Source organism: Durio zibethinus, chromosome 1 (genome assembly GCF_047325235.1).
Source record: "Durio zibethinus cultivar Kanyao isolate XHJ-2024 chromosome 1, ASM4732523v1, whole genome shotgun sequence".
Lineage (NCBI taxonomy): Eukaryota > Viridiplantae > Streptophyta > Magnoliopsida > Malvales > Malvaceae > Durio > Durio zibethinus.
The window spans coordinates 4,639,930-4,654,999 of NC_143162.1; the positions used below are offsets into that span (position 1 = coordinate 4,639,930).

Sequence of the window (15,070 nt, forward strand, 5' to 3'; positions counted from 1 at the left end):
GGGATATATTTTTTAAAACGGGATCAAGTTAGGATGGCTTGAGTTTTTTATAAGATAGATATTATGGTTAAAGTGTGTTTAGAATGTTTTATCTTAATTCATTTCAAGATATATATAAAATATATATATTTTATTATTAATTTAATTTAATTTTTATGTATAAGTTATTATATTAATAAAATTATTGTTTAACACTTTAATTAAAAAAATTAATATTTTAAATTCAATTAGGGTGTCCATGTGACACATTTATGAACTATTTTTTTTATTTTTTTACTTTTTACAATTTTTTTTGTTTTAGATTTTTATTTTTTAATTATATATATTTTGTGATAATTTGAGATTAATTTAGATATACACGTATCATCCATATTTAGAGGCTTTTAATTATTATTTTTAATTAGATAATTTTTTAAAAAATAAATATTAAATAGAAATGGTCAAGTTTCGATCATTATATATTTTTAATTAGATACATTTATAATTTTTTATTTTTTAAAAAATAAAATTAATATTTTTATGTAATATATTTAAATATATTAAAAATTATATTAAAGTAAAATATAAAAACTAAAAAAATTAAATTTCAAAAATTAATAAATTCAATTTGAATTAGATCAAGTCAATTCAGATTAAAATCAAATTTTTAAAATTCATAATACTAAAAATTATTCAAAAAATTACATCAAATTTGATCCAATCTTATTATCTTTATATAAAAGCATATATTTTATTATTAATTTTATTTTATATATTATATTAATAAAATTGTTATTTAATATATTAATTTAAAAAATTAATATTTTAAGCTCGGGTGTCTCATTAACACCTTCTATTTTTTTATTTTTTAGATTTTCTCTTTTTTGCCCTTTTCATTTTTTTTATTTTTGTTTTTGTAATTAGATAAAATTTGTAAAAAGAAGAAACCAATTGAAATATTTTTGTATTATTTTCTTTTAATTTTTTAAATTTTTAAGTTTTTTAATTAAGTAAAATTTTTGATAAAAAAATTTATATAAAAAAAAACAAAATAAAAATTTTTTTAACTCGCAACAAAGTGTGGTAACATACTCATATATTTTATTTATTCAAGAAACCTGGAAAAATAACCTCTCCCAATATAAATACTACACAATTGTAATTTTGTCCTCGGTCGGTTGAAAATGACGGTCAGTGGGGCCGGGAATCTGAATACAAATTTGAGTTTGCATGCGTAAGCACGTGTAGTTTTTTCTAAGCTGGGACCACTTGTCAATGCCATTGTTATAGATTTAATAACAATAAATTTGCACTCTTTCAAACTGCAAGTTACATGGTCGGTTGGTATATATCTCTTTACAAGAAAGTCAGGTGCCGGTATAATAAAATAATAATAATAATAATACAAAGGAAATATCAAGATGGAACTTTAAAATGGAAATAGAAATAGAAAAAATAGCTTAACTGTACTTGTAATTAATAATTTATTTTTCCAGTTTGATCTCCTTTATTGGCATGTCATCATATTCCCCAACATTATTTTTGAACAAATTATAGTAAATAATATAAATATTTTTTGTTTTTTGGACTACCACCAGAATTCGAATTCCAAATTCAAAATTCTGAATTTTTATTTTATTATCACTGAACTATAAGCTCACCTAAAAAAACAAAACTTAAAAATACCAGTGAATATCCCTTTTTGTCTCTCATGCTAAAGCTGGACTAGTGGCGGTGGCTTGTAGCATGATATCTTCAATTAGTAGTGTGATGTTAAGGTAAGAGGACCCTCCTTCTTCAACTGCTTTCTTTGCCATCTTTGCAAGCTCTCTTGCCCTTTTTCTTCTCTCTTCTCCTTCCTCTCCTTCATCCATTAAACTCTCCACTGCCTTCTTAACATCCTCCCTCTTCACCAGCACCGCAGATTCTTCCTCTCCCATCTGCACCGAAACTGCTACCCCTACCCGAACACCAACTTTCAGTATTTGTACTAGTAGCTTCTCATTCATAAATTGCTCGGCGAACATAGGCCATGTTAACATTGGCACACCAGCAGAAATCCCTTCAAGTGTTGAATTCCAGCCACAGTGTGTCAAAAATCCTCCAATGGAAGGGTGCAATAAAATTAGAACTTGTGGCGCCCAGCCCCTTATCAAGAGGCCTCGTCCCTTTAGCCGCTCCTCAAATCCATCTTCTGCTAACCATTTCTCCATTTCTTCTTTCTTATTATCCCCTCTAATAACCCAAATGAATGGTCTGTTTGATGCTTCCAAGGCTAAACCAAGTTCAATTAACTGTGGAGGTGTTAGGCGATTGAGGCTTCCAAAGCAAACATAGATTACAGAGCTTCTAGGCCATGAATCCAGCCACTTCAAGCATTGATTTTCATCAGTTAAAGCCTCGTTACCCCTCTGAGCTTTATCGAAGTTTTCCTTGTTGCATAGTGAGACAGGACCAACGCACCACAGCTTTTGTTTCCTAACCTTTTGATATGATTCTACATATTCTGCTTCCAACTCCTCAAAACTGTTGACTATCAACCCATTCGCTCCTTTTTCTACCTCCATCATCTTCTTAATAAGTTCGTTCATGTTTGATGATGATCCAGGATTGAGATTTCCCGGTAGCTGGGCTGCTGTGAATTCAATTCTATCATTCAGTCCTGGCACGACAAAAGCTTCTCCTTCGGAGACGCATTCATGGACCTTGGAAGTGGTTAAATTATGATAGCACAAGAGAAAGAAGCAGTTTTTTCCATCAAACGAAAACCTTGGAATCTGAAACTTCGAAGCAATTTCAGCTATCCATGTGAAATTCCGGTCATATATAATGCAGCTTGGCTGAGGCTTTAGCTCTTCAAACATCTTCTCTACCGGTTGCTGCAGCCAGCTTACAGCAGCGTAGAAGTTGCTCCTCAGGTGCATGGAAGGGAGACTGTCAAATGTTTCACACCCCTCTGGCAAACCAACCTCTGCAGCAGGAAAGCGAACCTGTAGAACACGGAAAGCTAGACCAGACTCAATGGCACGCTTGATGGAAGTGCTACAGCGGGCAGCATTCTGAGGTGTGGTAATTATAGTAACAATTACATTACGTTCTGCCAATAACCTGGCTATGTCTATCATGGGGATAAGGTGCCCCTGGCACATAAAAGGCATCAACACAAAATGAGGCTGAGATGAGTTTAAGGCCATTGTAATATAATTTGGGTGTTTAAGCTTCAAGGACAACCAACCAAACGAATATGAACGAATTGGAATATGGTGTTTGTTTTTATGGTTCTTTCATTAGTTATATCGGGTGTGGCTATTTATACATGCTGCAATGGTTCTCGTATTACGTAAGGATACACGTATGCATATGGACTATAGAGTATGAATATATTTTAGAACTAATGACTGATTGTAGTTTAATTTTGATTTGCATTCTCTGTAGAACTTTCAGCTTATGTAGCTTCTAAAATTCAGAATTAAGTTTGACTAATGCACATTGCTTTTATGTTGTGACAGCATCCAAATGTAATTAACATGACAAGAAGTAAACCAAAAAAGGTGGCTAGGACAGAAGAATCCAAAAACAACAACATAATGATGTAGTTGTAGTAGGTAGACTATGTCGTCGGATAAGAAACTATGAGAGGTTTATCTATATAATCTGTAAAGATTGAAAAATGAATATTACAAGACACATGCATGTATCGATTGATGATTTGATGTTTCCTAGCGCAGCCAACATTAGGGACCGTGTCAACATCCCATATGCTTGTGGCCCAAGGCAGAAAAACTACCAAAAGATGTCAACATTCCCATGCCATTGGTGTTGACACTGGAGACAAATTCGAGCCATAATTCAACGGTTGGCAACTACAGCCAGTTGAAAATTATAAGGGTTAACATTGTTATGCTTAATTTTTTGCTGTACGGTTCCTGGTAGTTTCTGCCACTACTAGAGAGGATATTTGTAACATTTCCCAAAGTTACCAAGAATGCTTTTGACCCTTATTAAATTTTCATGAATTGAGTAGTTGAACAGCATGGAAAGTCTCTTGTAATTAGAATATTTGGATAAACATGGGGATTTGGAATTAATTTGATCTTTTAAATTTTATAGTCTTTTTTTTCATGGGTGCCCCCGTGGAACGGAAATGATGACGAATATAAAACTATTAAACGTTGTTTAGAGTTAGTGGATGTAGTAAGAAATAAATTATCTCATGGGGCTAATTTCCAGAGGACAATTACATTGAAAAAAAAAAATGACAATGACTGCCATATGCTTGCAGCTGTTTCGTTTTTCGTTTCTTAGAGAGACGCTATATTTCAATTAATCTGGGTTCAAATAATGCAAAATATGAAGTTGCCTGATGTAGATATTTTGCAACCTGCATTTCATAAGCTAAACTCTATCAGGCCTCTGTTTATCTCTGTGACTAGCAGATTAACACTGAGATAAGATGATTCCCAGGTTCTGAATTGCCGCCTTTGCCAACTCCACAAATTCCTTTATCTCTTCTCCATCTCCTGCATGATCAATTACCAAATCTATAGCCTTCATTATTTCTTTTAACTATTTTTTTTTAAATGCTCAGTGTGAATTTGATACTATTCCCAAAGTAACAGCCATTAAATTCATTTCAGTTGATACATTCCAGTCCTGAGAGTCTGCATCTAATCCTCTTCTAAGTCTGGCTTAACATTCTGCTTATCCAGTTCTCATCCATTGACTATTGAATGCGAAACTTGATAAATCTGGATGGTCAAATGTATTAGCATTTAGTAACACAGATATTATCCTTTCATAAATGAAGATGAGAATTTTTATTTTTTGAATAATGACAAACTCTACAGGAGCTTGCACATGCAGACAAACTCAAATTCGTATATGCTTCATTCGGCACAAGTTTTACTAAGCATAGTGGACCTTCTAAGTTCCAAATGCCAATTATAAAACGAATTCATAAATTTAAGAAGGCAAATACATAGGAAAGCTAGTGGCCTTCATCTCCTGGTTGTATAATAGTACAAACTTAGAACTTCTTTCCCCTTCTATTAAATGGACAGACCAAGGTTGAACAAAAAAATGGGGGTAAAAAAGAAAAAGAAAGAAATAGCACAACAGCACAATCATATCTCCTTTATTGCTAAACAATAAGATTTTCCATCATTATTAATGAACAAATTACTAATGAATTTGAAATTGCTAGTCTCAAGCTATATATGGATTAGTTATGGCTTGTTGCTTGAAATCTTCAATCAGGAGTGTAATTTTGAGGTAAGAAGACCCTCCTTCTTCAACTGCTGTCTTTGCCATCTCGGCAAGATTTTTTGCCCTTTTCCTTCTCTCTTCTCCTTCCTCTCCTTCATCCATTAAACTCTCAATAGCCTTCTGAACATCTTCTCTCTTCACCAGCACCCCGGATTTATCTTCCTCCCCCATATGCACCACAACTTCTACTCCCACCCGAACACCAACTTTCAATATTTGAACAAGCTGCTTCTCATTAAAGAATTGCTCAGCAAACAAAGGCCATGTTATCATTGGCACCCCGGCACAAATCCCTTCTAGTGTTGAATTCCAACCACAGTGTGTCAAAAATCCTCCAATTGATGGGTGCGACAGAATTAACACTTGCGGTGCCCAGCCCCTTATCAAAAGGCCTCTTCCTTTTACCCTCTCCTCAAATCCGTCTTCTGCTAACCATTTTTCCATTTCTTCTCTTTTATATCCTCCTCTAATAACCCAAATGAATGGTTTGTTTGATGCTTCCAACGCTAAACCAAGTTCGATTAACTGAGGAGGTGTTAGACCATTGAGGCTTCCAAAGCAAACATAGATTACAGAGCTTGCTGGCCATGAATCAAGCCACTTCAAGCATTGATTTTCATCAGTTAAGGTCTTGTTACCCCTTGTAGCTTTGTCCATGTTATCCTTATTGCATAATGACACGGGTCCAACACACCACACCTTTTGTTTTTTAATATTTTGATATGATTCTACATATTCAGCTTCCAACTCCTCAAAACTGTTGACTATTAACCCGTACTCTCCTTCTTCTGCTGCTATAATCTTTTTACTAATCTCTTTCACGTTTGATCGAGGATTTAGGTTTCCAGGTAGCTGCCCTGGTGTGAATTCAATTCTATCAGAAAGTCCTGGCACCACAAAAGGTTCTCCTTCGGAGACACATTCATGGACCTTGGAAGTGCTTATATTGTGACTGCACAAGAGAGCGAAACAGCTTTTTCCATCAAATAAAATCCTTGGAATCTGAAGCTTGGAGGCAATTTCTGCCATCCATGTAAATTGCTTATCATGTATTATGCAGTTTGGACGGGGCTTTAGCGCTCTTAATAGCTTCTCCACTGGTTGCTGCAGCATGCTCATTGCAGTGTAGAAGTTGCTCATCAGGTGCATAGAAGGGAGATTGTCTACTGTTTCACACCCCTCTGGTAAACCAACCTCTGCAGCTGGGAAGGGAAGCTCTAGAACTGAGATCGCTAGCCCAGATTCAATGCCACGATTGATGCCTGTGCTAAAACGGGCAGCATTCTGAGGTGTGGTAATTATAGTAACAATCACATTACGCTCAGCCAATAACCTGCCTATGTCTATTAGGGGAATAAGGTGCCCCTGGCACATAAAAGGTATCAACACGAAATGAGGTTTGGTAGGGTTTAAGGCCATTGCTAAATGGAGGTTTTAAGCTAGACCGAAATCAGACGAATATGAATTTGGAATATGGTTTTTGCTTTTATGGTTCTTTCATTACCTAGATTTTGTTGTTATTTATACATGCTTTAATGGTTCTAGACTTACAGAGTTATGTTAGGGTATACATGCGTAATGGAACTAATTATGACTAATTCCTGAATGGCAACCGAGTCTAATTTGAACTTTCATTCTCCTCTAGCTTTTCAACGTAACTTTAAAGTTTGATACACGTCAAATTGGATGTCGATTGAAGATATTCAGTCTGACAGATGCTTCATCACTGATAAAATGGAGCCGGTTGAAAAGTATAATGGTCAATATAATTCTGCTAACATTTTGAATAACTGAAAAGATTAGAGAATGAATTGAACACCCTTTTAGAACTGCCGTACACTTCCAGGTATTTTCTGCTAAATCTAAAGAACATGGTTCTGACTTTTCTAAAACTTATCACAAATGCTTTTGACATTTGTTAGAATTTTCTTGAATGCAGCAGTGGAACTACACAGAAAGGTCTTGGGGTCTAGGTGAACCAGGAGAATTGGAGTACTTTATCTATTTTGGGCTATACTAAACTATATTTCTGCATTATTAGCAGAGATATTAAGGACGTCGTTTATCCTTGATGGGGCTAATTGACATAGGAAAATTATATCGAAATAATATTTAGAAAAAAAAAAAAGTAAGAATGACCTACCACATGCTGGATTTTCCATCTTGTACAGCTTTTTCTTTCTTTTTTTCGGGGGGTTGGGGAACTTCGATCTGGGTTGCGCAAAGCAAAATAACCAAGTTGCTTGTGTTGGGCTTAACTGATTAACACAATGACACGAAACAATATGTCATGATAAATTTAAAACAAACAAATACCAATTAACAATTAATAACGTAAAATAAATAAAATATATTAAAATTTATATGAAAAAAAAATTTCGGACCATCATAAAATGTTTAACTGTATACACAAATTTTTTTTTTTCTAATTAAAACTAAGACTAAACGATAATTAGAGATAAGATTAAAAATATCTCATCAAATAAATAATTCAATAAAAATAAATTACATAAAATTATCTTGTAATTAGAGACGGATTGAAATTAAATATTAAAATTTAAAATATGTCATTTAGTACTTTATAATTTATTTTATTATTTTTTTACTTTAAATCATGACTTTTTCCTTAGTGTCAAATCTTTTTTTTTTCTCCAACAATTCATTATTTTTTCTTTATCTAAATCCAAAAAACCTTTTTTCTTTTATTCTTATTTTCAGAGAAACATTTTTGCTCTTTCTTTTTTATCTCCATTTAAAACTTCTGCAATTTTTTTTTCTTCAAAAAGATCTATCAAAGATGGTAAATTTATCCCACTTCCATCAATAGCCTTGCCCTCTATCCTCTTTACTCGGCCAAAAACATCTAATTGAAACTCTCAACATCAAGAACATACACAGCAGCCAAAATAAATAAATAAATAAATAAAGTACCCACAGCCACCAACAAAAAATGCTAAAAAAGAAAAACAATCCCAAAACTGAAACCATCGAGCCACACAAGCAATCAAAAAGATCAAAAAAGAATAAGAGAGATAAAGTAAATGTCTCTCTTAAAATTTCGGTTTAAGGTCCTTGAGAGGGTTTGGGGACTTAGGATTTGGATAAAAGGAAGGCCAAAGGAAAAAAAAAAACATACTAGAAAAATAGATAATTTGGAGCGGCAGAAAAGGAGTTTTGCCAACTTTGAATTTATATCTCGGAAAAATCAAAGAGTTTTAAGGAAAAACGACCTAATTGCCATTTTATAAATTTCAGGGATCATTTTTAAATTTATCTCAAGTCATAAAATAATTTTATATAATTTATCATTCAATAAATACATTTAAGATTTATTTTTAAAAAGCTTTATATCCGATTTCAACGATCGATCCAAACAACTAAAAATGTAAAACATTGAGTCGTAGCGTGTTAACAAAATTTTAACTTAATCATATCACAAATCAATCTCCGTTCAATCTCTTAATCAAAATGGCAGCTCCCTTTCTTCTTCTTTTTCCTCACTTTTGATGACAACTTTTTATTTTTTCTTATCCGGCGCAGCCCTGCATCTCCTTAAAATAAGGCTTCTCGGTTTGTGTAAAACAAAACGCCATGACCTCTAATTGGTCAAAAAAGAATGGGGCTGGACCCCACATCATAACAGCTTGATATGGATGTAAACTTTCATCGACAAATTCCGTTATGCCTCTGCTTTCCGCCCACCGATTTATTTGCATGATATCTTAGATTAGCCGACATTGAGATAAGAGGATCCCTTGTTTTCAAATGCCTTCTTTGCCAACACCCCAAGCCACTGCTCTCTTCCTCCCTTCGTTTCCTTCTTCTCGTGCATTGATTACCAAATCTATAGCCTTCATAATCTGTTCTTTCTTCACCATCACCCCATACTTTTCTTCCTCTCCCACTCTTTATCCAATTCTCAAAACTTGCACCACAAGTTTTTCGTTGAAAAACTGATCAGCCAACAAAGGCCATGTTATCATTGGCAAACCGGCACATAATCCTTCTAGCACTGAATTCCAACCGCAATGTGTCACTAGCCCGCCTATTGCTGTATGAGATAATATGGAAAGTTGCTCTGTCCAGCCCTGGCTTAAAAGGCCTCTTCCTTTGGTTCTCTCCTCAAATTCTTCTTCAGACAACCATCTCTTGAACTGATCAGATTTATATCCTTCTCTTATAACCCATATGAACGGCCTACTTGATGCTTCTAAGCACATGGCCAATTCAATTAGTTGCATAGGTGAACACAACTTAGTGTTCCAAGGCAAGCATACACTTCTGAGTTCCGTGGCCTTGAATCAACCCACAGCATGCACTGGGTTACGTCAGCTGAGGCTTTGTTTCCTCTAGCCATATCGAATTTGCTCTTGTTACAAAATGACCTTTGGCCTTTCTATATACTTCAATGTATCCTGATTCCAATTCTTCAAAAGAATTAACCACCAAACGGTATGATGACATGTCTGCTACTCGTGTTCTTCCTTTTCTTTTAAAAGTACTCGTCCAGGATTGAAGTCAACAGGCAGTTGAGTTTTAGTTAGTTCTACCAAACTGGTAAACCCGGCCCTACGAGGGACTCCAGATCATCAGAGACCTTCTCGTGAATCTTTGAAATACCAATAAAATGTGAGCATGTGACAGTGAAACTGCAGGGATTTGAATTTAAGATCTGCTGGATTTGTTACCTCTTAAGGTAATATCATTTAAGGTCCGGTTTTAATTAGCAAAACGTCTGCGACTTTCAATTCTTACTTTTTTAGAGAATAAATTGGTTTCAATTCTTACTTCTGAACAAATATCAAGTTTTTTTTTTTTTTTTTTCAATGAATATTTTTGTTGGTTTTCACTTCTTTAGTTGATTGGCTGATCAACTTGTGGAGGCTCATGCTGCTATGGCAAGTGCAGAATTAGTATTAGGGACTTGGGGTAGTTGACACCAAAAATCAGTTAAGGAACTGATCTAAGTATAGAGAGTTAGGCGGTTGCCTCTACATCATCCTGAAAAATACTTTGGGATTATTGAAAAATTGAACTGTGGCATTCATGTAAAGATTCTTTCAGTTGTCATTTCTTTTGTTTTATTTCCTGATAGACGCTTGAATCCAAATATTAATGAGGTAAGTGGATTCACAAATGACCACATGGGTTGAAAGTTGAAACTGAAACAACCAATTTATTTTCATCCATTCTTCTCTTTTTTGGCATATTGAGATTTTGAAGAGACAAAAACACTGAGTTCTAATATACACTTTGATTATAAGCAAACAACCGAATATATTGCAGATTCACTCAAAATATGTAAACATCAAAAAGGAAATAGTACCTCTCACCCTAAATCTCCTCACCATGTGATTGAGAGGTTGGACCCAAGTCCCAACACATTTTATGAGATTGTTGCCTGATATCTTGGATTAACAGTGTCATATTTAGGTAAGAAGATCCCCCCACTTCAACAGCCTTCTTTGCCTTCTCTCCATACTCTTTAGCTCGTTTTCTTCTATCACTTCCTTCATTTCCTTCATCCATCAATTTTTCCACTGCTTTTTTAATATTTTCCTTCTTCAACATGTACCCAGCCTTCTCTTCTTCTCCCCCCACGGTAGGTTTCTCGACTCCTAGGCTCACACCAATTTTCAGTATTTGTACTACCAATTTCTCATTGCTAAATTGGTCTGCAAAGAGGGGCAATGTTATCAATGGCACACCGGCAGAAATGCCTTCTATTGTTGAATTCCACCCGCAATGAGTTAGGAACCCTCCTATTGCTGGGTGTGACAAAATGAGTACTTGGGGAGCCCAACCCAGAACTACCAGCCCTCTTGCTTTTGTCCTTTCCTCAAATCCATCCTCTTTAATCCACTTCTCTACTTCTTTTGATGTTTCATTTCCTCTTAGGACCCAGATGAATGGCTTGTTCGATGCCTCTAACCCCAAACCCAGCTCTATCAATTGTGGAGGCTTCAGACTACTTATGCTTCCAAGGCAAGCATAAATTACAGAGCTGGGTTCTTGAGAATCAAGCCACTTCATACACTGCTGCTCATTAATTGAAGCCTTGTTACCTCTTTGAGCCTTATCCAGCTCATCTTTGTGGCTAAGAGAAACTGGACCAATAGACCAAGCTTTGTCTTTCCTTACCTTCCGGTACTCTTTGACATACGATGACTCCAACTCTGCAAAAGTATTTATGACAACCCCGTATGATGCTTGGTCGGCTTCTGCCATTGGTTCAAAAATTTCCTTCCACGTTTCATCATAGTTAAGCGGTAACTGAACTTTAGTAAATTCAACCTTGTCAGGCAAGCCTGGCACCGTGAAGTATTCGGAATCAGAGGTTATGCTATCAAGTATCTTTGAGGAGTTTATATTATGCAAACAAAAAAGACAGAAGCAACAAAATCCATGGAAAGAAATCCTTGGAACCTGAAACTTGCTAGCAATTTTGCTGGTATAATACAGGCACATATCTGAAATAATGCAATTGGGGCGTGGTGTTAGCTTCTCAAATAATTTCTGAGCTGCTTCTTCCATCATGTTTGCTGCAATGAAGAATTTGAAGAAGTCCTCCTTTGAAGACAGCATATCTACATTCTCACACCCATCTGGAAATCCTACTTCTTTGCCAGGAAAACGGAGTTGCACTAAACGGATAGGGTGTCCTGATTCAATGGCACAGGCTACAGATTTATGGACTCTGCCTGCATTATGAGGTGTTGTAACTATAGTAACAATTACGTCACGCTGTGCTAGCAGTCTACCAATATCTACCATGGGGATCAAGTGGCCTTGAGCCATGAAAGGGAACAAGACGAAGTGAAGTTGGTCGGATAGGGAACCCATAGCAATACGAATAGAAGGAACAATGAAAGTGAATTGTAAAGAAGGGTGCCAATTTCTGTTATGTAGAGCAAAGTTTCGAGTTCATTTCAGTAAGGTATACTTGGCTGCTGATGTAAGAGCATACATAAGCCTATTGGTTTATTCTGTGGAAAGATGTGCTTGGATTGGAGGACTAGAACTATGTGGACTGTTGGGCAGTGACAGTAGTACCATTTTTGTCCGTCTCAAGTAAAGTCTATTTCAGTACGTGTCTGCGCAGTGACCCTGATTAATTCACTGGTATTTGTGAAAGAGAATGGAAAAATTGAAATGGTACTGAGACGCATACATAATAATACATGTAAGGACAAAAAAAAATCAACCCCATACTCCACAACATGAACTAAAGATTCGGATAGATTACTTGTTACTTGGACTGCAACTCTTGAACATTAAATATGTGAAGGACATATCATATGGCGATCGCCGAAGAAACAAACAAAAAAGAAAAACAAGTTTGAAACGGTACTCGATGAGAGGTATTTGTTTATGAAACTTGGTTCAAGGCCGAGAGAGATGGCTGGAAGCTTCTAACAACTTTAAAACAAGTTACTATTTTGGAAATGATTTTCAGCCATTGGTACGTTATCTATAAGTTTCACCTACATGTGGGTACGCTTCAATGGGTTTAGGCTCAAAATTCATTTTGGGTTTGCCCTAGCTACTTCTACGTGTAGCTCGCTAGTACTGCGTTTAACTCCAAAAGAATAAATATCAGACGGGAAAAAGAAAGAAACCAAATCTTAAACAAACTGTACGCACGAAAATGATTTATGTTCACATATTGGAGACGAGTTTCTTTCAAATTAACGTCTTTTTTTTTTTTTTGTTTTGGGTTTCCTTTCCTGGTTAAGCCAAGCACCTGACCTTCAAGGAGGAGAACCAGTTTTTTTCAAATTCATAACTAAATTAATGATTCTTGACTCCAAATTTATATACGTATCATCTTTGAGACTGACAACATGCTTCACGGAAGATAATTTACTTTCACAGGAATTATTTTCTTTGTTCTGGTCTGCAGTTAATGAGATAAGATTGATGCATACTATTCTGGTGGTGTAATCACTGTAGTTTCTTAATCTTATAAAAACTGTCATAACGACCAAATACGTACAGCATGCATGTAAAAAGCATAAGAAATCACGAAGGAAAAAACACATAAAAAAACTCATATCCATATCTGAAAAGAAAATGTAATTGCAGTATATATGTTCACCTAAGCCGATGCTATATATCCTACTACTGATACGGAAAATTAAAACTAAGTCTGAGTTTTAGTCCTCAAATAAAGATCAATTCTAATTCCTCAATCAAATAGACTGAAGCACATGTCGTCATCTGATTCTTCAACGATTTTCTCCTCCTTGTTGGCCTCAGCAGCAGCAGCAGCAATAGAAGCAGGACCTCCAACAGCTGCAGCCGTAGCGGCGACAGCAGCACCACCAGCAGGTACTGCTGCCATTGCCGATCTCTGTTTTCCAGCAGCAATAAGGTCAGTCAAATCCTTTCCCTTGACTTGGGACAAAAGCAACTTAATCATGTCATCATCAGCTTCAGCTCCAACTGTTAATCAAAGCAGAAAATAAATTCAACTTAGTATACGTTTGTTTGATTGTTTCTTATGCTGCTTACTTTATCGTTTTCATAATTCCTTCTTTCCAATAATTTTTAACATTAAATATTAAATTTTATCTCATAACCATCAACATAAAAGCATGTGTACATAATTTCTTTAAAAATACAGAACAATTGTCCTGCTTTAGTTACGATAATGTTATGCTATCGTGTGATAAAAATATTACTAAATCTAGCAGGCCAATAATCAAATCCAAGCTAAAACATATATGAACAAAGGGTTTATATATAATTTAAGGCTTAGGGTTTTGGGGTTAGAATAGGACTTAAGGATGATCAATGATAAAATATTTCGTAAAGCAAAAATAGAATGTCCGAACTAAGTATGAGTAATAGCAGTTCCAAAATACAAAACTAGGAATAAAGAAAAACATGCAATGCAATCAAGAAACAGAGAGAAGAAGAGAGAATACCACAACCAAGAATGTACTTCAGATCATCAGCAGAAGGGTTGGCATTGCCTCCCAACACAGCCAACAAGCATGCTGCTATCACCTTCACCTTTTATTTTTTTCTTTATTCTTTGCTTCACAAATTATAGTCTGACCAAAGATTACTCGAAAATTATTATCAGTAAAAAAAAAAGAAGGCAGAGAAGAGTATGGGCCAGATAGTAGAGTTACAGACGAGAAACGCCTTTAGGACTTGGGAATTTATACATGTTTTTAGTTAAAATTGGAAAAGGATTAGGACTTGAGGTGCAATTGGGTCCAGTAAACTCGCAACTCAACCCAACCCGTTAATGTGGGTTTCAACTCAACCCATCCCTTAGGATTTCAACTCGGGAATCAGATTTTATGATAATTTAGCATTTTAATTGTAGACAACTTGATAATCTGTAATCCAACAAGTCTGCTGCTTTGGATCACGTAATCCAACCATGTTGACCCAAGTAATTTGGACCTGGTCCAAATCGAACCAAAATTGCACACCTAACAAGGAACAGTGAAAGTGAATTGTAAAGAAGGGTGCCAATTTCGGTTATACATAGCAAAGTTTGGAGTTCATTTCAGTAAGGTATACTTGGCTGCCGATGCAAGAGCATACCTAAGCATATTGGTTTATTCTGTGGAAAGATGTGCTTGGATAGGAGGACTAGATCGATGTGAATTGATGGGCAGTGACAGTTGTACCATTTTTCGTCCGCCTATATATATATTATATAATAACGTACGCAAAGAAATTTATCACATAAATAATTTTATTAAATGACACATAAAATAATTTTTAAAAAAATAACATAATTTTTTAATTATAAATTAGATAATTTTAAATTTATTCAAATATTAAAATTATTTAAATTATAATT

The 15,070-nt window shown here is 35.2% G+C and overlaps 1 protein-coding gene and 4 pseudogenes across 3 annotated transcripts; all 5 read right to left on the minus strand.

Moving 5' to 3' along the window:
* Positions 1-1,058: 1,058 nt before the first annotated feature.
* On the minus strand, positions 1,059-3,393 carry LOC111311794 (UDP-glycosyltransferase 73C4 pseudogene; annotated as a pseudogene). Its single transcript, XR_016341799.1, has one exon. The product of XR_016341799.1 is annotated as a UDP-glycosyltransferase 73C4 pseudogene (transcript).
* A 1,641-nt stretch (positions 3,394-5,034) lies between these two features.
* On the minus strand, positions 5,035-6,842 carry LOC111311795 (UDP-glycosyltransferase 73C4 pseudogene; annotated as a pseudogene).
* A 1,813-nt stretch (positions 6,843-8,655) lies between these two features.
* On the minus strand, positions 8,656-10,434 carry LOC111311008 (anthocyanidin 3-O-glucosyltransferase 4-like; annotated as a pseudogene).
* On the minus strand, positions 10,394-12,152 carry LOC111311009 (UDP-glycosyltransferase 73C6 pseudogene; annotated as a pseudogene). Its single transcript, XR_016341803.1, has one exon. The product of XR_016341803.1 is annotated as a UDP-glycosyltransferase 73C6 pseudogene (transcript).
* A 406-nt stretch (positions 12,153-12,558) lies between these two features.
* LOC111311798 (uncharacterized) lies at positions 12,559-14,643 on the minus strand. The gene is made up of 4 exons (XM_089741482.1): positions 14,590-14,643; positions 14,134-14,262; positions 13,929-13,959; positions 12,559-13,689 (listed from the first exon to the last, which is right to left on the minus strand). Exons 1-4 carry the CDS (start codon positions 14,641-14,643, stop codon positions 13,433-13,435), a joined length of 471 nt encoding a protein of 156 aa, XP_089597608.1. The 3' UTR covers positions 12,559-13,432.
* Positions 14,644-15,070: the final 427 nt, after the last annotated feature.

Coding starts and splice junctions, on each gene's coding strand:
- LOC111311798 (XM_089741482.1), bottom strand. CDS start 14,643: ATGGTTGGATTACGTGATCCAAAGCAGCAGACTTGTTGGATTACAGAT. Junction 14,263..14,589: donor GTTGGATTACAGATTATCAA/GTTGTCTACAAT, acceptor AAAAAATAAAAG/GTGAAGGTGATAGCAGCATG. Junction 13,960..14,133: donor GTTTCTTGATTGCATTGCAT/GTTTTTCTTTAT, acceptor TATATGTTTTAG/CTTGGATTTGATTATTGGCC.